General features: G+C 48.9%; 1 protein-coding gene across 1 annotated transcript in view; it reads left to right on the top strand.

The window, feature by feature from the left end:
- BRINP2 (BMP/retinoic acid inducible neural specific 2) overlaps window positions 1-24842 on the top strand; it is a 108567-nt gene extending 83725 nt beyond the window's left edge. Inside the window, exons 3-8 of the mRNA XM_059412843.1 lie at window positions 2486-2676; window positions 3725-3933; window positions 15551-15656; window positions 18238-18474; window positions 21029-21251; window positions 22821-24842. Of these exons, the coding sequence (XP_059268826.1) occupies window positions 2486-2676; window positions 3725-3933; window positions 15551-15656; window positions 18238-18474; window positions 21029-21251; window positions 22821-23937 (2083 nt within the window). The 3' untranslated portion in view covers window positions 23938-24842. The remainder of the gene's footprint in view (window positions 1-2485; window positions 2677-3724; window positions 3934-15550; window positions 15657-18237; window positions 18475-21028; window positions 21252-22820) is intronic.
- Window positions 24843-27731: the final 2889 nt, after the last annotated feature.

Genomic DNA, 27731 nt, shown 5'->3' with positions numbered 1-27731 from the left:
ATAAATGATAATGTATTATTATGAACTTGCCTGCTTAGATAAATAAAGCCACACAATGGGAATCTTAAAAGACTTTGTTGGAACCTTGAATTATTAGTCGTCTTTTCTTTTGTTTCCCTGGTAATATTTGGCACATGCCCCTCCTCTCTGTCTTAGTTCCTAGAGTTAGATGAGAGAATTCTATAGCCTTAAATTGGGCATGGACTTTTATTCACTTATTTTGGAACTCTTTTATTTTTATGCAGCCCTATAATTTGTAGTCCATGGATTTGGGGAGAAAGACCAAGCTTCAGCTCTGTCACAAAGAGCAGAGTTGGGATGGGTGAGAAGGTTGATAAAACTTTGCATTTTGTTGTTCCCTAATGCAGTGGAGCTGGTCCTTACGAGTATAATGTGAAAGGCCATGGAAGAGTCCTTTCTTACCAGTGGATGTAATCCTTTACATTTCATCGTAAGACAGATTCCTCTTGGAAATGTGTCCCCTTTAAAATACAGACATTTCAGTGAGGAGCAAAGCAAGAAGATTAAAAGTGTAGATGGGACTAGAAAGGAATTTGGGCGTCTTGTATAATAGGGCTTCCTAGAAGGTGGGTCCTCTTAGGGCTTTTCAGGATGTCCATGTTGACATCTGCTAATGTGAAAACAAATCATCTTGATTTGGATAAAGGCAGTCTCACCAAAGGACACCAGTAGTCATGTATTTTTTAAAAATACTTTATTTATTTGACACAGAGAGAGAGATCACAAGTAGGCAGAGAGGCAGAGAGAGAGGGGGAAGCAGGCTCCCCGCTGAGCAGAGAGCCTGATGCGGGGCTCGATCCCAGGACCCTGAGATCATGACCTGAGCTGAAGGCAGAGGCTCAACCCACTGAGCCACTCAGGTGCCCCAGTCATGTATTTTTTTATCATTACATACTTGCACCTAAACACACACACGCGCGCATGCACAGAAACATGCATGTTAGATTCATATCAGAAATGTCCTTGAAGCAATCAAGTTTATTAATTTTATTGGCTCTTGACCCTTGAGTACATGTCTTTTTAATATTTTGTATGGTGAAATGGAAAAATACACCTAAAGCACATTGGAGGCTATAGAAGAGAGATGATTGTCTCAAGGAAAAAATGCTTTTGTGATTGAATTGTGAGCTCAACTAGCTGCTTTTTCATTGGAACTGAATTTTTCTTGAAAGAACAACCATCAGACAAACTATTGTTATTTAGACTTTAGTGTCTGGCAAACATTTCCTCAAAAAAAAGGGGGAGTGGTGAGGAATGAAGTAGGTTTACCTCTTCAAGGAAAACAACTAATATTTGTTGCCAATGATGAAATTTAAGCTTTCAGATGAAAATTAGAATTTTGGAAAACTCATATTTGTCATTATGAGCTTGGTAGCAGTTCCAATATTTAATAACTTTACTCACGAGATTTGTGGTGATATTAACAAATATGGTGTTTTGCAATTACATGATGAAAAGTTCACAATGTGAAAGATCTGAATAATTCAGTGATCCCATATTTTTTAGATGACCAGTGAATGATGTTCCAAAATCCTGAAGGGTAAAAGGACACATTCAAAGTACAGTGTAGAACACCAGATTTTAATGTAACAGAGTTATGAAAAGTGCACTGAAATGGTTTCAGATTCTAGGCTGTAACTAACCTTTAAGGAATGACATTTGTTGAGTGAACAACAAATAGCCACAAAGAAGAATATCCACAATTATCACAACAGATTGAATGCAGAAGCAAATATGAGAATGCAGTTCTCTTCTGCTAAGCCAAATATTAGAGACTTGCAAAAATGCAAAGTAATACCACTCTTCTTGCTAAGCTGGTTTTGTTTCAGGACATATGGTTATTGTAATAAAAATATGCTATTTACATTATATGTAATAGATTTACTGCTGTGATCTTTAAGTAAAATAATACATTTAAATTTTCTCAGTTTGAGTTTTTAAAGTGGTAATCATCCATGGCTATACGCCACATAAATATGGAGACACAGTCCTTTTTTGAGGGTAAACCAAAAAGTGTGAGGACTATTGTGTAGACCAAACTCCTGACTTTACAAATGGGGAGCTCATGGGACTCATGCACTGAGGGGCAACTGGACCTGGTTCCCATCTCTGCAAACCGCTGCTCTCATGTTTTCACTGTTGGCGTCTTGCCCCCATACTACACTGTGGTACACGACTACCTTCATACGGATGAGCTGATTAGCTGCTCTCCAGTGAGACAGCCAGATGGAAGTAAGTTGTGATGGAAGTCAGCCGAGATGGGTCTTTCCCCAGCCTGGGAACAGGGGCCCTAGTGGAGGCCAGCAGGCCTCTTCCAGGCACCAGGGACGTGTGTGTGGAGGGACGTGTGCTGAGGGGAGGGGACCGTGGCAGAGGTGGAGAAAGAGCATTCTCTACTTCAGATTTTATGATTCTTGTTCTTACATACATGGAGCTTTTCTTTATCCCTTGACTTTTTCTCCAGGGAGTTTGCCCGTTGGAAAGTAAACAACTTGGCTCTGGAAAGAAAGGACTTCTTCAGTTTGCCATTGCCTCTCGCCCCAGAGTTTATCCGGAATATTCGCCTCCTTGGAAGGAGACCCAACCTACAGCAGGTCACTGAAAACCTGATTAAAAAGTACGGCACTCATTTCTTACTTTCTGCCACCCTTGGAGGTAAGCAACATCGCAATCCTACGCTAACTGGCTGTCGGATCATTGAATTATAGCTTTAAAACCCATGGAGTAGAGCTTGAGTCTTCCTGGGTCTTTGTTCTTCCCAGCCTGTTACCGCCTGAGAAATAGTTTCTTTCTGGTGCCTTTGAGAACAGTATAATCTCTTGACATCCAAATCGTGACATCCAGAACATTGCTATTTGCTTATAAGCATCCTCCTCGAGGAAGGGGTGTGGGGTAAGGAGGTGGGGGATTCACAGGCGCCTACTAAGTACTTGCCAGCAGGGGGCGCTCCCAGTTTTCTTTTGACAGCGCTTTCTAACCCAGAGGCTTCTCCACATCCTAGTATTTGCTGTGGCTATAGTTGTCAGACCCATAGGCAAAGAAGTAAATGTCCATTGAGTCCCTGACCCCTGCTGGCCTCTCTAAAGATTGGTAACTGGCCAAACAAATTCCAGTGGTTCTGGGCTGGATGGGGACGAGGTTGGGAGTGGGGATGGTGTAACCTGTGACCGAATCGAAAGCTCTGAGGAGACAGAGCTGTCGCTGCCCTGGGAAGAAGAAAGTGGGATTTATGATAACATTTAGCTCACTCTCCAAGGGTTTGGGCCAGCTGCCGGCATGTGGTAGGCGTTGACTGTTTGATGGGGAGGAGGGAGGTTGAACTTCAAGGCTCTTGCCCTTTCTGAGGGAGCAGAAATATCCATGGTGACTTCTCATAAACAACTTGAGAGAGAAAATTTTATCTCCCCCATGGAGGTAGATTGCCCGAGACTGAGATCAATAAAGGATGTTAAATGGATAAGCTGGAGGGGAGGGGATGGGCTATGGGATGGTTAAAGAATGAGGGAAAGGGAGGAGGGCCCCCCGGGCAGTGATGCGCGCTGCCCTGTGCACTGTCTGATGAGACTGTTCTAGAACTCTTCTTCAGCAGGGGCAGAGGACTCCTTCTGAGCTCTGACTCTTCTGGCCAAGGGTTTCATGTTCTAACTGGTAGGGGATTAGGGAGCAGAAGGCCTTACCAATGGACCCATGTTGTTTGTGACAGGAGAAGAGTCCCTGACCATTTTTGTGGACAAACGAAAACTGAGCCGCAAGGCAGAAACAGCAGGAAGCGCTCCTGTCGTTGGGGGCAGTGGAAACAGTTCTGCCGTGTCCCTGGAGACCCTGCACCAGCTGGCAGCCTCCTACTTCATCGACAGAGAGAGCACACTGAGGCGGCTGCACCATATCCAGATAGCCACGGGGGCCATCAAGGTAACAGCTTGCGAAGTGCTGGGGAGGGACGGCAGACAGGCAGAGAAGAACCAAAGGGGAAGCTGGAGTCTTAGCCAGCTCCAGGTCAGCCAGGCCTGACTGAGGGATGTGGGAAAGCAGCTTCCTGACACAGGCACAGCTGACCCTGAAAGGTGGCCCGGGTCTTCCCTGTACAGCAGACAGACATGTAGCTTCTACTCTGAGGCAGTCTCTGGTCAGCAGACTGTTGTGAAGGAGAGACAAGGTCCTTACTCTGCAGAGGTTACATTCCGGTGAGGGATGAGGATATTAAACAAGTATAAAAGCAAAGTAATTTTAGATAAAGGTACAAAGAAAAGAGAGTCATAAGGTACAGATTTCCTGGGGTGAGAGAAGGGAGCAGCTAATATTAGCCAGATTGGTCCAGGGAGGTCACTTCGGGTTTAGGCTTTGAGGCTGACATGCGAGCGATCTGAAGGAAGGATATTCAGACAGCGAGAACTAAGGCCCTGGGGCAGGAATCAGGTTGGTGCCTTAGAACACAGAAGATCGCTGTGACTACAGTAAGGTGAACAGGAAGACACTGGCACTAGATGGGGTTCAGAAGTAGACTAGAACCAGATTACATGGCCATGATATGGAATTTTCATGTCAAAGTACAGCGAAAAAGAAGCAGATAGTTCTGAGCAGAGGAGTGATATGATCTCATGCATGTTGGAAAATGATCAGTGGTTACTATAACATTAATAATCATAACCATCATCCCATCATCTCTACTTACAGCTAGGACATTTCTAGCAAAGTTCATATTGTTTTAGGGAAAAGGAAGACCAATGATAATACTTGAAAATGCTGGATTATTTTATTCTAAATATAATGTCAAGGTAGCGAGTGGTGGTCAGTCTTGTATTATATGCTGCTTTTATCACACCCAAAATTGGAAGGAAATTTTGTTCCTTTATTTATTCGTTCAGTAGATATTTATTGAACACCTGTTATGTGTCGTGCTCTGCTCTGGCTCCTGAGAATCCTAAGAGTGAACAAAGCATAGAGAGTCCCTGCCCTCATGAACTTCACATTCTAATACATGATGTTAGGTGGGATCAATGATACGAAGGAATGGATTCAGGGAAGAGGAAAGAGAGTGATGGGGACATGGCACTTTCAGGAAGACCTGTTTGAAGAAATGCCATTTAAGGATCAAGAAGATGTGGTATATATACACAATGGAATACTATGCAGCCATCAAAAGAAATGAAATCTTGCCATTTGCGACAACATGGATGGAACTAGAGCGTATCATGCTTAGTGAAATAAGTCAAGCAGAGAAAGACAACTATCATATGATCTCCCTGATATGAGGAAGTAGTGATGCAACATGGGGGCTTAAGTGGGTAGGAGAAGAATCAATGAAACAAGATGGGATTGGGAGGGAGACAAACCATAAGTACTCTTAATCTCAGAAAACAAACTGAGGGTTGCTGGGGGGAGGGGGTTTGGGAGAAGGGGGTGGGATTTTGGACATTGGGGAGGGTATGTGCTTTGGTGAGTGCTGTGAAGTGTGCAAACCTGGTGATTCACAGACCTGTACCCCTGGGGATAAAAATATATGTTTATAAAAAATTAAAAAAAAATCAAAAAAAAAAAAAGAAATGCCATTTAAGCAGAGATCTGAATGGAGGGAGGGAGGAGGCCACATGGGTATCTTGAGCGAGAGCAGGTGTGATTGCTGCAAGTGGGAGTGTGTGTGTTGCGGCTCAGAAATACTGTGTCAGGTAGCTGGGGTGCAGCCAGCAGAGGGGTGAAGAGGAGATGAGCCTACGGAGAACACTTTTTCTCTCCCCCTAACCTCCCCCTCCCCGCCCGGTGGTTGACTGCCTGAGACGGAGATCAATAAAGGGTGTTAAGATCATGAGGGCATCACTGCTTAGAGAAGAGAAGAGAACGCGGGATTGTGGAGACTGATGCCATCCATGGTCAAGGGAGGAAGGAACGGTGGCCCGCTCAGACAAAGCTGGCTGCAAGAGGTAGTGAGAAGTTGGCAGAGGCAGGATGTGTTTTGATGGTAGAGCCTCTGGGATTAGCTAATAAATTAGAAGAAAGGAATCAAGAGTCACTAAGATTTTTGGCATTAGCAACAAGATGACAGTGATTCTTTTACGAGAAGGACAATGCTGGGAGAGGCGCCATCTGAGAGAAACAAATCAGGAGCTTGATTTTAGACACCCTGAGTGTGACATTCCTCTTAGACATCCGAGTGGAGCTGTCTAAGAGGCAACTGGATATAACACTAGGATTTCAATAGAAAGGTCACGATTGGACATAGAAATCTAGCACACGGCTATATACAGATGTGTAGCTGGTATTTAATACTGTGGGAAAGTTGAGATGAGATCACTTGAGGAGTGAACGTAGCCTGTAAACGGCTCTAGGGCCAAGCTGAGCGGCAGATCAATACCCAGAAATGGGGAAGAGGAGGAGGAGCTAACAGGAGGCTGAGATCATGCAGATCGGTATGAAGGAACCAAAGTCCTATCACAAGACCGTGTGAAGCAAGTGTTTCTCAAAAGAAGGAGCGGACAGGGCGCCTGGGTGGCTCAGTGGGTTAAGCCGCTGCCTTCGGCTCAGGTCATGATCTCAGGGTCCTGGGATCGAGTCCCGCATCGGGCTTTCTGCTCAGCAGGGAGCCGGCTTCCCTCTCTCTCTCTCTCTGCCTGCTTCTCCATCTACTTGTGATTTCTCTCTGTCAAATAAATAAATAAAATCTTTAAAAAAAAAAAAAAAAAAAGAAGGAGCGGACAGCTGTGTTAGGTGCTGTTGAGTAGTCGGAGAATGGACCTTCAATCTGGCCACATGGAGGAAACGAGCAACCTAGAGAGGAGGGGTTTCAGTGACACGACAGGTTCAAAAGGCTGAGTATAGAAGGTTCAAGAGAGAAAGCAAGGGAGGAATCGGAGGAGGAGAAGGCAGTGCTTTAAGGGTTTTTGCTGTAAAGACAAAAGGTGGGCGATAGCTGGAGAGCGGTGGAAGGTCCAGGGAGGTGGAGATTTTGTTTTTAAGGTGGAGGATATTCGAATCTTGGCATGTTGGTGGCAACGATTCAGAAGAGAGGGAGAAGATGATGACGGAGGAGAGGCAGGAGGCAGTTACCGGAGCAGCCGGGTGAGCGGGAGAGGCTGGTCGTCCACGGAGAGGTGGGTCTTACCTAGGAGCATAAACATCCTGTCCTTCGCAGCAGGAGGCATTCAGGTGACAGACCCCACACAGTCGCGTGTAGCTGCGGCGGGAGGAAGCGAGCGTCCTTGTCTGATTGGTCCAGTGCCTTGAGGACACGAGAATCAGAGTCCTTGACTAAAAGGAAGGGAAAGAGATTGTTGAGAAAAGAATGCAGGAAATGGTTTCAGAAGGGTGGAGGTTAGGTGCTTCAACTACTAGATAAATGTGGTGGACTGGTGGGCAGCCTGAGGACCCATGCGAGACTCACGGTGACAGTTCTAACGGGGACCCGTCCGCATAGCTGTCAGTTGTATCAGCCACATTTGGCGCTTCAAGTACAGGCAGGCATGGAGTGGGTGGAGAGCTGGATTCAACAAGGAAGAGTGTGTTAGTGTGTGTGTGTGTGTGTGTGTGTACACAAGATGAAAGAAAAAAGCAGCAAGGGAAGTGAGAGTACACACAAAGCTGTGACTATAGTGATGGACCGAGGGATCTGAGACCATTCAGGGATGGCAGAAAGTGAAAAGTTTCACTTTGAAAAGTGAATTAGGTCACAAGGTTAGAAGTATGTTTGATGATTTGTTGGAGGGAAGAGACCAGCGGAAGTGCAAGTGTGTGATGCTTAATATTGAGATTAGAGAGCGAGTTAGAGAAAAAAAAAATCAGGTTCTGGACATGGCCATGAGTGTGGATGACTGAGACGGGGCTGGAGGGAGATGAAAAGGCTGAGAACCCCTGTCTCCAGCATCTGCTGGGCTGTGGCTAATGCACAGAGATGAAATAGATTCTTGAGAAGAGATCAAGGCTATAGACGACCTTGCGAAGACCATTCATGAGACCGAGAGCACCGAAGAGAAGAGGTCAGCTCTGGGGATGTATGCAGTCAAAGTCTGAAAGAGGACAATGGCTGAAGTTAACAGAGGTTTAGGGTACATTTGGGAGGTTGGTCTCTTAGGCAGCTTAAAATGACGAAAGAAGACTATTAGTAGCATAGACTGGGTTTTATCAAGAAGACAGAAATCTGGGGAAGCCTTTAAGTCCTGTAGTGAGTGGGCTGTGTTGAAGGTGGAGAAGAACTGATCCTGCCTAGAAAAGAAAAAAAGGTCTGGATGAACAACGCCGACATCCCATTAATGTCCCTTCCCATCCTCTGACCTGACCAACTTTTCCCTTTCTGTCATGGCCTCATTTGCCTGTTGGCCTCACTTAGACTCCGTGGCCCATCGCTATCATCACTGCATTGGATATATTCTCCACTTGCCCTTTGCAGCCTCCTCATGCACCTGCCATCCCCTTAAATCAGGAGCTGAAGGATGCTTGCCTGACTTTCTTGCCTTATCTTTTTAACTAGTCTCAGTGCTTCTCCCTGATCACCCTCTCTGCCACTTGCATAAGAGCAAATCATCTCGTACCATCCCCCTGCTTAAACCACCACAGCCCATCCATGGTGGCAGTGCGACTCAATGGAAGGAGCGTAGGGTTGCACCCAAGAGTCTTTGCTGCTGTGCCCCTGCTCGTGGTGACCTAGGCTAGGACGAGTTCCCAAGCTACTCTGAGCCTCGGTTTTCTCAGTCTTAAAACTGTTGAATGATCAGAATATTTCTTACCTTGATGGCTTTCTGTGAGGATCAAATAGAAAAATAGAGAGAATGCTTGAGACACGGCATAATTGGAGCTTGAAAAAGGATAATTCCTCTTCTTAACAAAGCCATCAGGCTGTGGAAGATCTATCTCTACTGTTCTTTTGTCTCTTTTCAGCCTGGCTCCTGCCTCAGCCCTTCACTTACCACTTCTGTCATGTAGCCCAGTCCTCGCCAACGAGTTGTCTGTATTCAAATATATGCACATCCCTGGCACCTGCTGTTGGTTTTGTCTGACTACCGAAGTGCTCCCTCATCCTTCTTTGGTCAATCAAAAAGGTGACTCCTTTGTGAAGCCTTTTCTGACTTCCAAGATAGTTAAATGCTCCTCTGCAGTGTCTCAAGCATATGCCTCTTTTACCGGGCTCATCATTTGAACTGTAATTGCTAGCTGACATGGTGACCTCTGAGACTCTGAAGTCCTTGTGGGAGGGACTGGGGTCTTATTCATCTTTGGTTGCCGGTGAGAGCATGAGAGTACAGAGTTTGCCACATCATGGGTGATGAGTAAAGGTTTGTTGACTGACTGACTGACTGACTGAGTCACTGACCCTGTTTTCCACATAGGTTAAGTTCTTCTCAGTATGTGTACAAGGGCACAGTAGCACGGTCAGTTGAAAGAAACAAAGGTGCTCAACGTCACTTGAGCATAAAGGTGATTGGGCAAGAGGACTGTGGTGAAGACTATCACAGATCTCCAAGGACGAGACACTAAGTGCCTTCCAGACACATGGGTCTTGTTGAAGGGCGGTGAGATGCCCAGGTTACTGTCTCTGTTTCTTGTTGGAACATGTGCCATCTGTTTTCATCTGCTTCATCTTCCAGCTTCTCTTGTGCAAGTTCTTTCCTTTGTTTTCTCTAGACTTTTCTGTACACCAGTGACTCCGGATTACATTTAGCTCTGCCTCGCTCTGGAGCTGACTCTGGCCCATGCTGAACACTGTCTGCTCTCTCAGCTGGGACCATCAGGGCAAGGACCACTCTTGTTCATAGTTGTAGTCTCCATTCCTGGCACATAATAATCGCTTGATAATTATTTATTCTGAACTTCAAGGGTGTTTACCACCACCCTTTAAATTTTTCCTCTCAGTATCACAGTTCTAAATTCCTGGAGAAAAAAAGTCTGGTTCAAGGTCCACTTTAATCCAATACAAAGAGTCCAACACACAGTCTCAGATACGGCTCACCGAACTCCTCTCTTTGGCAAAGTCTGCAGGTGGTGGAGTGAGAGATGGGAAGGCACCCAAGCCACATCTATTCTAGTGCCTACGGCCTGCAGAAGCACTTTCCAGAACTAGAGCCACTGCCCATCCCCACAAAATGGGGCCACCATCCTTGGAAGTCTCTTTTTGGAATTCCTCCAGTCACACAGGGGGTGTGAGATGATAATTCATCTTCCACTGGGTCGATCAGCTTGGAGTTTTCTCTGGTGAGGAGTGCAGTGTGCTCTTCCCACGAGATGCAGTTCAGAGAATCACAAGAGTACAAGGACCATTTAGTGTTTTCTCCTACTTCCATTCCTCTAGGCCCTCATCCTCACAGAGCTTAGCGAGGTCTGGAGAACCAGAGACCTGTCCAAGAGCACCCTGCCAAACGGGGAGCAAAGGGAGATCTTGGCACCTCATCTGTACCCCCACTCTGCTCACTTGATAGGGTTGAGCCGCCCATTGTGTCTTGGCTGTAGAGTGTTCCGCCAGAGCCATTTCTTTGCTCTAACATACTTTTCCAGACCCACAGAGCAAGGGCCAGTAGGCTGGGTGCATCCCTGCTAGCTAACGTGCCCGAGTTGGTGCTGCGGCCCCTGCCGCCCACTTGCCTCTACTGAATGCGCCTTTGCGACTGTGGAGCGGCTTCCTGCACTGTCAGGACTCTGGATCGAGGGGGGTGGCCTGAGGTGCTGTGCTCACCTGCTCAGCCTTGGTGAAGGAAAAATCCTCCAGCACATCTGCCTGTTTTTCATTTCAGTAAGCAGGTGTGCTTCTACTTCCTACCCCTCGTTAGCCACTTGCTTTCACCAACACGGAGCGAGAGGCATGCCGGCCCCTTTCGTTTATCCGACCCATTGCTCGGACACCCCACTGAAAACCCCACTCCGCTGCAAGGTTGACCCTGATCGGTACACAGCTCCACTGCAGGATTTGTCACGTTACTCCGTGGCTGGCGACATCCCCATTGGCACCTCCCTGTGCCCGCAGGTGTAACAGGAGGGCTTAGCGCAGGAGGGACTCTGCACCCTGAACGTGGTTCCAGGTCCCCTCGCGGTGGCCACCACATGCTGAGACACCAGTAAAGCTCTTGATAGCGGAAGGCAGGCTGCCCGGCTTAGTGGGAAACAGACGTGCTCAAGTGAGAAGACTTGGGATTGGGTTTCGGCCTCAGTGCTCATCAAGGTCAAGTCGTGACCTTGAGAAGTACGTGGACTCCAGGATTTGACTTGCCTATAGTCAGGGCTTACCTTTGGCTTGTTTGGGTAGACCAATTATTAGAATATTAAACTGCTTCCATGACACTGGTAAGCCTGGGAGGGGAGGAGAGCCGCGAGTGGACGAGCCTGTATCTCGGTGGCAGCGAACCCTCTACTTAATCGAAGCTGGGGGAAGGACTTGGTTTGATACGTTCCGGAACTTACTGAAAAGAGCCCACCCAAAACCCGAGTGGGTCCCAGGATGGCAAAAAGAAGCGATTCTCACAAAGCGTCCTTAAAAAGGCTTGTGTGAATCCCTCAGCGCAGCAGCCTGGGGCTCAACCCACTGCTCTTTGAGGCACACCCCGTGGCTGCGCTCGCCCTGCCCGGCCCTGTCGCGAGAAGGGGCCAGCTCGCCGTGAGCAGCCCGTTTCCGTCGCTTAGCTTCGCAGGTGTCTCCCGAGGTAGGACAAGAGCAGCGGGGCCGCGAAGGGCAAAGGGAGGAGAGCAGGCTCGACGGAAGGAGGGCTTGCACGACCAGGATTGACGGAAAATTGGATGTGCTAATGAACCTGAGATCCATCAGGGCTTTCTGAAGGCAGGACAGTCTCTGTCAACAGACCAATTAGCACACAATTATTTTCCCTTTCTGAAAGCTTATCGGAGATGCTCTTTGAATGTGTGCGCCTAAGTGAATGGTGCTTTCCATTATCTCTATGGGTCCTTTTTGTAATCTGCCAAAGCTATCTGTGTCTGCTACAGAGAAAGCACAGGGTTCTCTGGACTCACCTTCTAGAGACTCTGGGACTCTCATCCCTGGGGGGAAGGGGTCTTCCTTCAGGCATCCAGCTTATCAAGTCAGTGCCCAGGCAATATCTGGAAGAGGACCCTCTGCGTGTCCGGTTTCCTTCCCACCTCCTTCTGTCTCTCAGGACAGACGTGGCTCAAAGCAGAATGGCAGTGGAGAAAGCAGTGACTTTGGGTCCTAGCATCATCTGAGAGAGCCTTCCTCATTCTCGATCTGGCTCGGCTCCTTCCCTCTAAGCAAGTGACCGTGGGGATCAGAGTCTTTGTCTCTTCCTCGTTCCTGTCCTCATGCCACAATTAACAAAGGGAAGCAACCCACATCCTCTCCATGACTTACCTAATTGATTGTCCTCTTGTGGAACTGACCTTTGGAAATAGCAAAGTCAAGGTCAGAAAACCGCCTCAGAGCCAGCCCGAATGCTGCCTAAAATGGTGCTGGTGGTGGGGACCCAGATGGGTGGGTGGGTGGACCGGGAGGGTAGGGGCCTAAGGGGGAGGAGAGCGGCTGCTCACTGTCCTCCTTGGTGGGTCGTCCTGCTCCTCCATGAGGCGTGTAGCTCCCTCCCTGCCTGGACCCAGTGCTGGTGAGGAGCCAGCTCGGGTGGGTGGATGGAAAAGCCAGCGCAGATCTCCATGACAGTGTGGTGGCCAGGTCACCTGGAGGCGGGAAGAGGCTAGTGTCCTAAATACCACACCCACCCACCGTCTCACCCGCCATTCCACCCTGCCCCTCAGTCCATCCCATCCCAAAAGAGTGGGCTCGTCCATGGCCACGGCTCCTCCTACAGGCATCTTTACATAGAGATGAAGACCTCACCTTGAAGGCAGCCTGGCCCTGCCTTCCCACTGAGTGTGACCCCTAGCCCAGCAGCCGCTCACTCAGTACACAGCCATTACTCGGCACCTAGTGCCCACCTGTGGAGGGAGGCAGGTGCCTGTGTAATAGCCCCAATGCTGGGCTTACGGAAGCATGTTTCTTCCTGTCTCTGAACTCCTGATGGCAGTGCCTGTGCCTTACTCAGGGTGAGTTCTGGATGCTCCTTGCACAGTTAAATGAATACATGGGCGAGTGAGAGAAGGTGTGAATGGGTGGAATGAATCCAAGCCCTGCAGGTAACTAGCTGTGTGACCTTGAACAAATCATTTCACATACCTGGCCAAGGGCTCCTCATCTGTAGTATTAGGATACAGTGGTCTCAAGTCTATACAGTTTGTTTTGTCCCGGGTTCACATTCCGAGCCAAGGGCAGATCACTGAACTAGTTTGGATGAACTGCTCTGTTGATACTTGTTTTCAGACGCGATGTCACCCAGAGGGGTTTAACTCTATTTTCTGCAGTCCTTTGACACACCCTCACAGGAGACAGGAGGAGACTGAGGACTCAAACATTAAAATCCTGTTTTAGCTACTCTCAGCTTTGTGGCCTCGGGCACCAACACTCTGTGAACCTTGGTTTTCTTCTTCAGAGAGTGATAGTAGTGAGGTTTGTCTCAGAGTTTCTGTGAAGGTTAAAAGAGATGACATTGGGGGATGAACTTGGCAACCGTAGGGAAGTCATTCCTGCCCCTGTCATGCTCTTGGTCCCATTCTTTATTCGGGCTGGGTTTGCTGCTTTTCGTGCGCTGTGTCCGTTTGCTCCTTGGTCTCTGTCTGTAATCACCTCTTTTTCTCCATATTCTCTCCTCTTTCCCCTCGATTCCTATTCATCCTTCATGGCTCACCTCCCCCATGAAGCCTTCTCAGACTAATTTAAGTCACCAGGTTCTCTCCCATCTGTCTCCCTGCCTTATTTCTAGTCAGTATCAAACCCAGACTTCATTTCTTAAAAGATTTTATTTATTCATTTGACAGACAGAGATCACAAGTAGGCAGAGAGAGAGAGAGAGAGAGAGAGAGGAAGAAGCAGGCTCCCTGCTAAGCAGAGAGCTCGATGCGGGGCTCAATCCCAGGACCCTGGGATCATGACCTGAGCCAAAGGCAGAGGCTTTAACCCACTGAGCTACCCAGGCGCTCCCATGAGTATTTTTAAAGACTAAAACTACTAAATTCTCTTTAAAAATGTCATTTCTACTTTGCTCGTCACCTGGTGACTCCCCGCCCCCCCCAACCCCGTAACCTGCAGGGTGCTGAACATTTTCACGACACACGTTCCAGCTGTGTGTTACAGCTTATGCTCACCCCTTCTCCTGGTTTGCAGAGAACTTTCCTTCCCTTCTCTTCCTGGCTGCTTCTATTTCTCTTTATTATTATTTATTTCATTTTACTTTTTATTTTAATTTATTTTAATGCCTGTATAGTTCACATACCATGTTATATTACATCCAGGTGTACAATACAGATTCACTAAGATGTCTACTTATTCTTCAGGACCTGTTCAGTTGAGTCTCCTCTGTTGCTGCTTCCCTTCCGCTCCCTCTCTCTGCTCAGAGCTCTGTTTTCCTGAGTGCGCACTGACATAGGGCTTCTGCTCGACTTGGGTGCCTCAGTTGCACTGTGCACCTGCCTCTCCCCCAAGGTGTAATTTCCTGGAGGACAACCTGGTGAATAAGGTGAATAGAAGCCTAGCCCTGGGGAGCCTTCAGTGTGTGGAGGACCCAGACTTTAACCAGATCTTTTTAAAAAAGGATGGAAACTTCTACGTCTGCTGCAGGGCAGAGGTGCCCAGAGCCAGGAGAGAAGGTCCAAGATATCAGGGCCAACTCCTTGAAGAAATCCAGGAAAGGCACTCTATGAATGTTTGATGAATTGTGCGGAATTGAACAGCGGCTGCTCAATAAATACTCGTTGATTGGTTGATTGATTGTTGGCAAAGCTCTTGGAGATCCCGGGAAGAAAGGGCCGCGGGTCCCCATCATTCTTATTAGGGAATTATTTCAGTGCATTTAAAGCTCCCCATTTTTCATCTTATACTTTAAAAACATGAGAGAAAAATGGATAGGCCAACTTTATAATATTTTAAAATGATTCTGTGGTGTTTTGGAATATTACATGGCTATAAGAGTTTATGTATATTTAATATACTTATTAAAATATGCAGTAAGCCCATGGCTGATTTTCTCTAAGGACATCTCAGTGGCGAGGTGGGACTTAAATGTTTAATACTAATAATAATACTCGTAACTCCTATTTCTCTAGTGCTTTTCGTCCTCGGGATCCCTAAAGCTGCGAGCACCACATCGAGTGGATGCAGCTGGGCTTACCAGCCGGCTGACAGCATCCACATCTGGACTCCTGTCTCCCTCTGGGGGAGGAAGTGGGGGGACTCAGGCTTAGAGGTCTATCTTCTTCTGCCTATGTTGAATTTTTTCTTCCCAGAGGCGAATTCCCTTTGGCTCCCTTGGAAGCCACGCACTGTGTACAACCTGCCGCTGGCCGCCCTCCACCACCAGTACTCACTGAGTTAGAACAAGGAAGGAAGGTGGCTTCATGCCCCTGGGGGAAGGGAAACTCATGCGCTCTTGGGCTGCTCAAGGATAAGACAAGGGGCCTGAGGTCAGATGGCTAGAGAGGGAAGCACATAGGGCTGGTCTCCACTGGGCATCTAAATCCACACTGTGCCCTCCTTCTCTAGGTCACGGAGACCAGGACTGGCCCTCTGGGCTGCAGCAACTACGACAACCTGGATTCGGTCAGCTCTGTCCTGGTACAGAGTCCGGAGAACAAAGTGCAGTTACTCGGTAAGGGGTCCCGCCATGGGAGGGGTGTCAATACGTTTCACATCTCCTGAAAAACGTGGCTCACCGAGGAGCAGGAGAAGGTCCTGGTGCCTCAATCGGCTAAACCCTGCCAAGGACCAGAACCACCAGGAGTTCTGGGACCCGTATGAAACAACTTTCCTTCATTCTTTTGGGAAATTTTTCTGACATGGTTTATCCTGCACCCAAGACTATTGTTCAGACCACTTGGCACCCACACCCTCCCACGTGTTAGTCCTCCCCGAGACCCCGTCACTGTCCTACAGCAATACCACACCCATACCTTGGCCTGGTTTGATGATCTCCTTTGTTGCCCAAAGAACCCTCCACTTTGTCCTAAGGACACACTGGGGAACAGCTAGTCTTTGCAGAGTGGTTATGGGGCCACCATCTCTAGCTCAGCTGAGAGCTTTACAAAATGTGGGGTCATTGGCTACCCCAAGAGTGGTCCCTACTTTCTCTCTCTCCTCTCCTTTACTTAGTCCCTACTTAGTCTCTCCTCTCCTTTGGGAGATCAAAGTTAGAAGAACAGTTTGAGAGGAACGGGAGCCCCCACTGGAGACAGAACTAGACAAAACAGCCTTGCAAACAGGAAAGCAAAAAGATGGGGTGGCCTGAGGCCTGGAGGCTGGGAGGTTAAGGGGAGGCGCTCAGCTCCTGCTGCCTGTCCCCCCGGCATCCTGGGCCAGAGCTATGCAAACCGATTCCAACAGAGCTGTTTGGCGATGGGAAAAGTTCATTTTTCTTAAGGCCTAACTGAATTGGACTCTGTTTGAGATATTATTGACTCGGTATTATAAAATCAATAGCCCTCACCCAGGATCTACGATTATAAATTCCAGGCAACCTGAGCTAGATGCAACCCATCAGCACTTTCGGGATCCAGGAATATATAAAACAAAGGAGTAAAAGACTCCTTTCTCTAGAGAGGCACCTCACGCCGTTAGCATCCCTCTTCTCCTATCCCTCGGTGGGCTGGGTTTGCATCTGGAAATTAGCGATGAGTGAAGTTCAGGATGTCTGGTGGTTCATTTGGAATAGTTTATGCCATTTAATTTTATAGCCCATCACTCATGCAGACATTGCTCGGGGCACTTATTTTATAGCAATGGGAAATGTTATGGTGAGGAGGAGGGAGGGAGTGGGGGAGGTGAAGAGAAGGGACTTGGAAGGGTGTGCGTCTGCGTCGAAAGCAAGCGTGTGGACAGAGTGTGTGGGCTGGGCTGCTCAAGTGCCAGCTGTGGGCACGCCATGAGGAGAGGAGAATTTAGGAGCGTTCAGAAGAGGAGGCAGACCTGGAGCAAGCACGACGAGCACCCACTGCTGTTGGAGCTCTGAGTTATGCTCCGACGTCTGCCGAGACAAGGATAACATACTTTGGGCTCTCTGATTTCCTGCCAAGGACAAGGTTAAGGGCGTGACAGTAAAGAGCTGGCAGATATTTGAGGAGAGGGGAGCTTATTGCATCCAGAAGTTCTCCTGTCCCTCACCCTTCTGGCACAGTCTCTCACAATGTCCCTACTGGGGAGCCTCTTGCAGGTCTGACCTCAAACTTAGCCCAGGCTGCCTGCCTCCAAAGGCCTCTTGATATGTTTCCAACAGCCATCCTGAGTGGCTTGAAGCTGAATCGGGAATATATTCTGCTACTGGTAAAATAATACCCACCACAGATGGGTAGGAAAACTGAAGCTTGGAGCAATTTAGTGGATTATACCCAAGATCAGAGGCAGCTAATTAGAAAAGAGAGCTGGGCACCATTCACACCTGCCCAGGCTTGACTGAACTTAGGATGCCCACCACCGGCTAACTTTCCAATCCCCTGAAGAGTCCCCTGTACTGAGACAGGCAGCCGGTCCCAGTGATGCAGTATGACCTGACGATACCAGGGGCAGGTCTGACACCAAGCCAATTTCAAGAGCACTGAGCTCGGATCTGCTCCCCTAGAGGAGCCTCAGTCTGCCCAGAACTTTATTTATGATCATATACACAAAGTGCTTGGTGTGGAGTCTGGCTGCTATGTACCAGCAACCCTTGTCCCCACTTCCTAACAGAGCGGCCCCCTTGGTCATCAGAACTGAGGTGGGAGCCCCGAGACGGGGGTCAGCATAACATCTCAGGATGTCTGCTGCTCAGCTCAGAGAAGCCAGAACCAGGATGGTTGTGGAAATCAGAACAAAAAGTCTATTGAGCCTTGATTCCTCCCCTGTGAGGGCTGTAAGCTCTCCTTCCAGTTCCCATCCTAGAAATGCTGATGCACAGCCAGTAAGGCCATCCATGTGATATGCGGGCTCTCAATTTGGCTGACGGGAGGGGTTTGACTAAGCCTTGGGCTTTGATGCTCCTCATCTGCATTTTCAGACCCCCTCCCACCTGTCCCCTGGGGGCAGCCTGGCCCTTTTTACCCAACCAGCTCCACAGGGTCAGGCCCTGGGGTGACCAACCATTCTGGGGCGCAGAATGCACAAGTGTGCAGAGCCCCAGCTAGGGATCCTGCAGCCTTGAGTGTGGGACACCGAGTCCCTACCGGCCCTACCCCACAATCACCGGGACGGCCTTTCCCCAGGCCTGCAGGTGCTGCTGCCCGAGTACCTGCGTGAGCGCTTTGTGGCCGCGGCACTCAGCTACATCACGTGCAGCTCCGAGGGTGAGCTCGTCTGCAGGGGGAACGACTGTTGGTGCAAGTGCAGCCCCACCTTTCCGGAATGCAACTGTCCGGACGCTGACATCCAGGCCATGGAGGACAGCCTGCTGCAGATCCAGGACTCCTGGGTGACCCACAACCGGCAGTTTGAGGAGTCAGGTGAGCAGTCGGCTGGCCCCAATTTCCTCCCTGGCAATGGGAAATGGCTAAGAGCTGCAGGACTGGAATGTGTGGAACGCAGTGTGGATCCTGGCTCACCCACTTCCTGTGTCCATGACCCCTAGCGGGTTATATCACCCTGCAGGTCTCAAGTGGTTATCTTTGTTGTCGATGCAAATGGACATGACCCCTACCAAAGAGATGCACTTTGTGGACGGAGTAAGTTCAGGTGAATATATTCGAGGGCATAGGCCTTGCCTGCACATAAGGTGCACAAGGACTACTTGTTGAATTACTGAAGTACAACAAGCACCCAGTACATGCTGATGAGGGCTTGTTGCAGGTCCAACGAATGTCAGCGTTACCTTGAGATTAGATTCAGGACCTGATTTTGAGTCCTTGCTCAGAGCGTCCTTTGAACCTTTGTGTCCCCTGACATTTTTATGTTGAAAATACAATGCCCAGTGAGGCGGGGCCTTTGGGAGGTGACTAAGGAATTGGCGCGCTTATTAAAGAGCCCCAGAGAGCTCCCTCTCCCCTTCTACCACGTGAAGACACAGTGAAGAGTTAGCACTGCGCGACCCAGAAGAGGTCCTTCACCAGAACCTGACCATGCTGGCGTCCTGATCTTGAACTCTCGGGTTCTTGAACCATGAGAAATGAGTTTTTGTGGCTTATCAGCCAACCAGTATGTGACATTTTCTGAGAGCAGCCCCAAAGAAAAGATACTCTGTTACTGACCGGTTTTATGACCTTGTATTAGCCGCCCAGCTTCACAATACCCTCATCTCCCCATCGGTAAAAGAGGGAAAGTGATCACAGTGGGTGGAGAGGAGGCTCACGTGGGAGAGTGTAGGTAAAATTCATGTATAAATAACTCTGGTACATTCATTCACTTCAACACTAAACGAGCAATAGTTATGTGGGTATAGCTCAGAAACATAATGTTGGGTAAAACGAAGCAAAATGAAAAAGGTTATGTATTTTATATACATATTATATCAATATAATACTGTAACATGTATTAAATATAAGACATTTAATACTATTTATATGATGCTTTAAAACATACTAGCCACTTCCTAATATTTTTACAGATAAAGTTGTTTGCAGAAAACGTGAAGAAATATATGGTAACTACTGAACATCCAAGAGAGTGGTTGATGGAGAGGGGAAGTTTATGGCCTTGGATTATATATTCTCATTGCCTTATTTCTCAAAAACAAAACAAAACAAAAGACTGAAGCCAATAAAGCAGAATGCCTAAATCTAGGTGGTGGGCATATGGGGGTTTATCCTGTTACTCCTTGTGCTCTTTTGTGAGCTTAAATGTTTTACAAAAAGAACGATGAGGGGCACCTGGGTGGCTCAGTCGGTTAAGCATCTGACTCTTGATTTTGGCTCAGGTATGTTCTCAGGATCGTGAGATCGAGCCCCATGTCAGGCTCTCTGCACTGGGTATGGAGCCTGCTTAAGATTCTCTGCCTTTCTCTGTCTCTAAAAAACAAAAACAAAAGACCAAACCCAATTATATACATGGTAGTTGTTAATATCATCACTAGGTATGATTCTCAAACCATTGGGAGAGGGGTAGAGAGGCAAATAACCAGGTGCTTGAGAAATCAGAATGAGCTGAGGCCCTGTGCATTGTCATTTCAAGTCCCAGACATGGCAGTTAATTGCTAAGAACATTCCAGTCCCCACAGCCCCAGCTGAACTGGGTCGTGATGGTGGGACACGTTCAGTGCTGCTTACTGCGGGACATGATGTTGGGCTCCCACCACCATCAGTTATTTACTGCTAATGAGTAAATGAGGGCTATCTGGACCCCCACCAGTTGCTGCAGGTCCCAAGTAAGCAGATCTGAGCGTGAGTTCAGCAATCATGCTGTGCCCGGGAAGCTCCGAGAACTCAGACTTGCAATAGGCACTGAGAACCAGAGAGCATCTTGCTTCTGGATTAGCCACAGGAAAGAACAGGAATCTGCCAAGAGCCAAAGCTTGAAAGAGACAAAGGGTGTTCCAGAGTCTGAGGAAGGATGTGGACGGGAGAGGCTGGGCGCAGGGACTGGAGGTTTCTAAGCCGCTTTCTGAGCTGGGTGCTCCGCGTCTCTGTCCGCACTCACCGGCCATGCACTCGTCCCTTCGTGACTGCTGCACAGCTCCCCCGGGGTGTCTGTGGTGTGACTGAAGGGGACAGGCCTGTGGCATTTGTGAATGATGTATAAGGAGTTACAGAGGGAGAAAGCGGTGCATCCAAGGTCATTGGCAAAAGCAGCACTTCTGGTTTGAAATTCAGAAGCCTATTTCCTGCCCCTTCCTAGGGGCAGGAAAGAGAGAAAAGAATCCGAAAGTTATTGTTTATGGTATGTTAATTATTTTCCAAATAAAGCTGTTGAAAAGGAAATATATCCAAGGGCCTGGGAGAGTAGGTGCAAAGCCTCCTTCCTCAGACAGGGCCTCACCAAGGCCCGCTGGGTCTGGGCAGTGCCCTCCTGCCCCTCCCAGGGTCTGCATGGTGCTCCCTGAGCGCCACTCTGTGTCCTTGCCCGCAGAGGAATTCCAGACCCTGCTGAAAAGGCTGCCGGACGACAGATTCCTGAACTCCACGGCCATCTCGCAGTTCTGGGCCATGGACACCAGCCTTCAGCACCGCTACCAGCAGCTGGGGGCCAGCCTGAAACTGCTGTTCAAGAAGACCCACCGGATTGTCCGCCGGCTCTTCAACCTCTGTAAACGCTGCCCCCGGCAGCCTCGCTTCCGCCTGCCCAAGGAGAGGTGAGCTTCCCAGCCGCCAGGGCCCAAGCTTGGCATTTTCCCATAGAGTGGCTGAGGCTGGGGGTTCCTCTGTCCCACATGGGAGAGCCGGCCGTGGGGACCCATGTGAGGCCTTGGGAGAGTCTCCTGCCGTCTTTACCTCCTTATGTGTCCTGCTCAATTCTGGCTTGTATCTGAAGTGAGGGAGAGGAAACAGAGGCTAATTTTACTTCTGTATAAATTATGGTAGATTCTAATATTATTCTAATAATACTCCAATTCTCATTCATTTTTACTTTAAGGCTTTTTTTTTTTTTTTTTTTTTTTTTTTTTTTTTTGGGAAGAAAGGGGTAGTGTTTTAGCTCACACTCCGACAGTATATGGTGAGAACATGCACATCAGGTGGTTTCACACAAGTGATCACTCTCAGTCACAGGAGGGGAGGGGAAGGCGAGGCAGGGCTGCCCGGCCTCCAACGCTCACTCCTCCCCCACCTTGGGTGCCCAGTGGGTCAACAAGTGCACACAGCATGTCCTGATTTTAAGCAGTGTGTTTGGAGGTGGGGGGGGGTATTTGTTCATTGGGAAGATCTAATAAGTACACAGAAACCCCCAAACTGCAAAATTTTAACTATGTGGTGGCTACTTAAAGTCACATTCCCAGAACATAAATCAGAGGCATGGTCTAATAAAAAGCGGCAGCCAGAGAGAAAAGCCACCTCGGAGAAGGAAGTCTCGGCCAGACTGTATGGGAGAGATGTAAATGGGGCGCTGGGGGGGCCTTGCCTCACCCAGCAGAGGTGTCGCTCGCACCGGGGCCCCAGGAAGGAGGGAAGCATGAGTGGAGAGCTCAGGCCAGCAGAGGCTCTGAGGCACGCACCTGGTTTCCGAGAACGTGCCGGCCAGTCCCGCGGCGTCCCTGCTCTCGCGGCGTCCACAGAGAAGCCGTCTGGGGACACATCACCAGTAGACAATAATGTCCAATCCTGATCCCTGCCGTGCATTACGTGAAAACTAGCACGATGTGATAGAGAGCGACTGGGTGGTTCTTTTGAAAAGGGTGTCACGGGAGACCTCTTTGAGGGGGGGATCAGAGGAGCTGAGATGTAAATTGGAAGAGGGAGCCAGCCATAGGAAATTCCTGTTCCTGGTGGCAGAGTGACAGAAGCAGAGGGAATAGAAAAGACAGCAGTGGAGAAGTGGGAAAGAACCTGATGGGACACTGGGAAGCGGGGAGAGCCAGTTGTTGGACAGTCTTACCTGGAAGGCTGACAAGTGCAGAAGCGGTTTTGATGCAGAGGCTGCAGGGATCTCCCGTAGGCTGCGGAGGGAGCGAAGGAGGTGGTACTGGGGCAGGACGGGGCTGGCTGTTTGCCGGGCAAGTCTGGTGTCAAGTATTTCTGGTGTTGATCTGTCCGTCAGATGTGGCGCTGTGGGCCTGACTCAGTTATTCCAGAGTGGTGTGGCAGGGGGTTTCCATCATGCAGGGAACTTGGGGCTCTTGTCCTGTTGGTCAGTGTCCTCCCACTGTCGGGGGAGACGGCGGTGGGCTTCCTCTGACTCTCTGTTTATGTCTACCTCCTTCCCCAAGGTCCTTGTCCTACTGGTGGAACCGAGTCCAGTCGCTCCTCTACTGTGCAGAGAGCACCCTTCCCGGCACCTTCCTGGAGCAGAGCCACAGCTGCACCTGCCCCTACGACCAGTCTTCCTGCCAGGGCCCCATCCCGTGTGCCGTGGGGGAGGGGCCTGCCTGCGCCCACTGCGCTCCGGACAACAGCACGCGCTGCGGGGGCTGCAACCCGGGCTACGTGCTGGCACAGGGCGCATGCCGGCCGGAGGTGGCTGAGTCCCTGGAGAACTTCCTGGGGCTGGAGACGGACCTGCAGGACCTGGAGCTGAAGTACCTGCTGCAGAAGCGGGACAGCCGCATCGAGGTGCACTCTATCTTCATCAGCAATGACATGCGGCTGGGCAGCTGGTTTGACCCCTCGTGGAGGAAGCGTATGCTGCTCACGCTCAAGAGCAACAAGTACCAGCCGGGGCTGGTGCACGTGATGCTGGCGCTGTCCCTGCAGATCTGCCTCACCAAGAACAGCACCCTGGAGCCGGTCATGGCCATCTACGTCAACCCATTCGGGGGCAGCCACTCTGAGAGCTGGTTCATGCCCGTGAGTGAGGGCAGCTTCCCTGACTGGGAGAGGACTAACGTGGACGCGGCCGCCCAGTGCCAAAACTGGACTATCACCCTGGGGAACAGGTGGAAGACCTTCTTCGAGACAGTCCACGTTTACCTGCGGAGCCGGATCAAGTCCCTGGATGACAGCTCCAACGAGACAATCTACTACGAGCCCCTGGAGATGACCGACCCCTCCAAGAACTTAGGATACATGAAAATCAACACCTTGCAGGTCTTTGGCTACAGCCTCCCCTTTGACCCGGATGCCATCCGGGACTTAATTCTCCAGCTGGACTACCCGTACACTCAAGGTTCCCAGGACTCTGCCCTCTTGCAGCTCATAGAGCTCAGGGACCGGGTAAACCAGCTTTCCCCACCGGGCAAAGTCCGGCTCGACCTTTTCTCCTGCTTGCTCCGGCACCGGCTCAAGCTGGCCAACAACGAGGTGGGCAGGATCCAGTCCTCCCTGAGGGCTTTCAATTCCAAGCTGCCAAACCCCGTGGAGTACGAGACAGGCAAACTCTGTAGCTAATGGGGGCCCCGCTCCAGGGCTGGGGAGGGAGGTGGTCCAGGGTGATCTGCTGATCCCGGGGCGCAGAGATCATCCGAGCCCTCACCTTAGTGCCAACAAGGTTCTCCCCTGGGACTTGGAGCACCCAGCTGTTGGGACCTCAGGGCTTGGCCTGAAGCAGGCAGGAGAGAAAGAAACCGCCACTGCACACACGCACACACTCACCATGTGCGTGCACACACGTGCACACACACGCATATACTCTCACTCACACAGGGAGGCTACAACTCAGCAGCCTCAAATCTGTAAAGTCGGTGCTTTCGAATGATGCAGTTGAAGCAGAGGAGCCAAGGGAGAGATTAAGCAAAAGAACCAGCCAAACCATGAAAAAATAAATCCTGAAAAGTGATTCTTATCATTCAAGGAAGCAAGAGGGGGCACAGCGGTAGGAAATAGAGCAGCTCCTCCTCCCCCTCCGTGGAGTCACTTTTGTATTCTTTTTAACCTGATTTCTTAAAACGGCGTTGTTTCGTGATGCTCCATGTTGGTTCTTACTTTTTGTATGCTGCCTTGTCTGTGCCCTCCCAGACAGACTGCTTCTCAAGCCAGCGCCCCTGGGAAACTCAAGGGGACATTGACAGAGGACCGCGCGGGCAGGCAGGCGCCTTGCTCTGCGCCCCGCTGCTCCCTCCCTCGGCCCCCTTGCTTCCTCGGCCTCACCACTTCGCTCCCTGTCCCCCTCGTGGTCCAGCCGGAGCTCCTCTTGCAGCAGCGCCCATTCCGCCCAAGAAAGCAGCTCCGTCAAGTTAGAAAGAGACGATGTATAGGGAAGTGTTCTTTTTTAAAAACAAAACAAAACAAAACAAAAATATTTATTTTGTGATTGTTTTCTTTGTCAATCTGCTCCAGCCACATGAACATATGAGTAAAAGTTTACCTGGTTTAATATATCTTCTTAGAAGGCCTTTTTTTAGGGGGAAATGAGAAAAAGAAAGAAAAAAGAAAAAAAAGAGTATAGCTCCCGGGGCTGCCTGGAATTTTTTTTTTTTTTTTTTAAATTGCTCTGTGTGTGATACATGAGTATTCATGGATGGTGGATATGGCTGTGGGGGAGACTGGTTGATTAGTGTGTGCTTTCACAAGTGAATGATGTCTGGCTTTACTGTGTGTGTGTGTGTGTGTGCGCGCGCGCACGCACGTGTGGCGCACCTGTGTTTATGTGGTGGTTGTTAAATGAACAGAGGGAGGCGGAACCTCCCAGGGTTATCTTGCTACCCGCCTCCCTCCCACACCTTCTTTTCCCAGGCACGAGAACTAGCACGGGTCCTACAGCCAGGATTTCCCACTATCAAGAGAGGAGCATCCAAGTCCCCGTTCACAAGGGGAATCGCAGGCTTTGTGCTCGGTGCATACCTGTGAACAGAGGCTGCTCTTTGCTGCTGCTGCTGCGGACATCAGGAGAGTTCCCCACACTCTCTGCACCTTACGAAGGATGCAGACATGGCACTGGTTTTCTCCATCCTGTCTGATGACCACTTTCACAGCCTAAAAAGCAGATTGACATACACCATACAGAATAAGGCATCATTGTCACCATAGTGTCTCCCCCAGGTGGTCTGAGAAGCATTTCATAGCTAATCTCTTGGAGAACCACTGCCCTGTCTATTCTCCACAGGCTCCAAGTACAATGTGGAGGCATGATGAGCCCCATTTCCTTCAGGCAAAAGTCACCACATACATACCAAGTGCTCTATTCCCAACCTGGGCTATAGCTCCGCCAGCACAAAATGAACTGGGAGATGAAAAGGATAGTCATACCTACATGTCCCCAAACCTCCTATGTTTATTGTTGCCTAGAGAAGAATTCAGCATCGTATTTTTAAAATTTTTTAAAAATTATTTTTATTAACATATAATGTATTATTTGGCCCAGGGGTACAGGTCTGTGAATCGTCAGCCCTATACACTTCACAGCACTCACCATATAAGCATCATATTTAATCATGGTACCATATTTCAACCCACAAGGACCTGAAATACAGCATTTCTTTCTTCCCAATCCCCCTGGAGCCCTCCAGGATAGAAATCCAGAGTGATGGGAGAATCTGGGGTAGACGCAGGTAGTGGCTGTCTATTTCCATTCAGCCACTGCTGGCTTCAGGGAGTTTATACCACACCACTCATCTGTGGAAGACAGAACCAGCAGACATCACCTTCATCAGTGGGGGGCTGACATGCCAGAGGAGTGTGCTGTTGTGGGAAGGGGTAGGAGGGCGTTGATACTGCCCAGTGATGGGGTCTGAGAGGTGTAGGACAGATATCAGAGTCCGAGTTTAGCACTGACTCTGGATGTCTACATGCTGTAGATTGGGTGGACACAGGCTCTCACCCATGAATTAAAGGCACACCATGCACAGCTTGAGGAGGAAAACAACTGCAAAGATGTCTGCGCCCAAAGCCAGCAGCATACACCTTCAGTGGCATAAAGGTAATTGCCCTGGTGAGAACAGAGTCAGTACGCAAGGGCCGGTGCCACCATGGAGGGGTGGGAAACCTCAGTTGTCAAAGTCTCTGACTCAGACCAGACTGGGGGAAAGGCAAGTGGTGCTGTGCTTCTTAAGAAGGGTGTTATGTCTTCGTATCTCAGACTCCTTGTCTTAGGAAGGCTCTGGGAAGATGATGGTAGGATGTATTAAGCCTTTAGAAATATACGCACCCAGGGGCGCCTGAGTGGCTCAGTGGGTTAAGCCTCTGCCTTTGGCTCAGGTCATGATCTCAGGGTCCTGGGACCGAGCCCCACATTGGGCTCTCTGCTCAGCAGGGAGGCTGCTTCCCCTTCTCTCCGCCTACCTCTCTGCCTACTTGTGATTTCTCACTCTGTCAAATAAATAAATAAATAAAATCTTAAAAAAAAAGTATATGTACCCAGTTACAAAGATTTCCACTTCTTGCCTGCTTGAAGGCTTAAACCACAGAGCTGAGCATATCAAGTCCATTTAAAAGCACTCTTACATATTGGTAAATATTTAGGAGTGCCCTTGTGAGCCCAAATGCAACTACCATAATGACAGAAGGCCTCAAAGACATTATTAATTAATCACTATAGAAGAAATGTTTATATTTGACCTACTCATCTGTTATCTGTGATGGATGTCTGACTTTTCTGTTCTGAGACAGTGATGGGGTGTCTGGAGTACCAGAGCTTGGGTCAAAGCAACAGACTCAAGATTTTGCTTCTGGAAAGCAGGTGAGAGAAGGAGGGAGTGTGGAGGGGATAAAGGATGGGCAGGTAAGATTTCTTAGGAGTTTTTTAAAGGCTTGAAGCCATGCATTCAGCATGGAGTTTCTCAGAAAGCTAGGCTAAGAAATGCCACAATGTGAAAAGGCTGTCCATAGTCAAAATTGTCACCTTGAAAGTCTATGATAAGTCAGAAGATGTGAACCACCTATTCTTATACACAGTTGAAAATAAAGAATTGTCATTAATTAATTAGCACTGGGCTGTCAATGTTGGTGAACTCAATGTAGAATTAAGAGCCAAATCACAATTCAGTTATTGGATATAACAATCAGGAATCCAAGCCTTAATTGTAACCCTGAAGAACTAATATATCAAATGCTAATCTGTCCTAATGCTTGAGACTAATACCTCTAATACTAAATAACACATTTAATGTCCCCTGCTAATAATATAATGCTATGTTCTGCAAGCATATTCATGCATCCACAGTCAAAAAAATAAATGAAAATCTATTCAAATACAGGGAATCACAAATATTTCAGATCCAATTCTTGGCTTCTTTTCCCAAATAGGA

This window comes from Mustela nigripes, chromosome 10, assembly GCF_022355385.1.
Source record: "Mustela nigripes isolate SB6536 chromosome 10, MUSNIG.SB6536, whole genome shotgun sequence".
In the NCBI taxonomy this organism is placed as follows: Eukaryota; Metazoa; Chordata; class Mammalia; order Carnivora; family Mustelidae; genus Mustela; species Mustela nigripes.
This window is presented reverse-complemented; position numbering and strand designations above follow the sequence as displayed.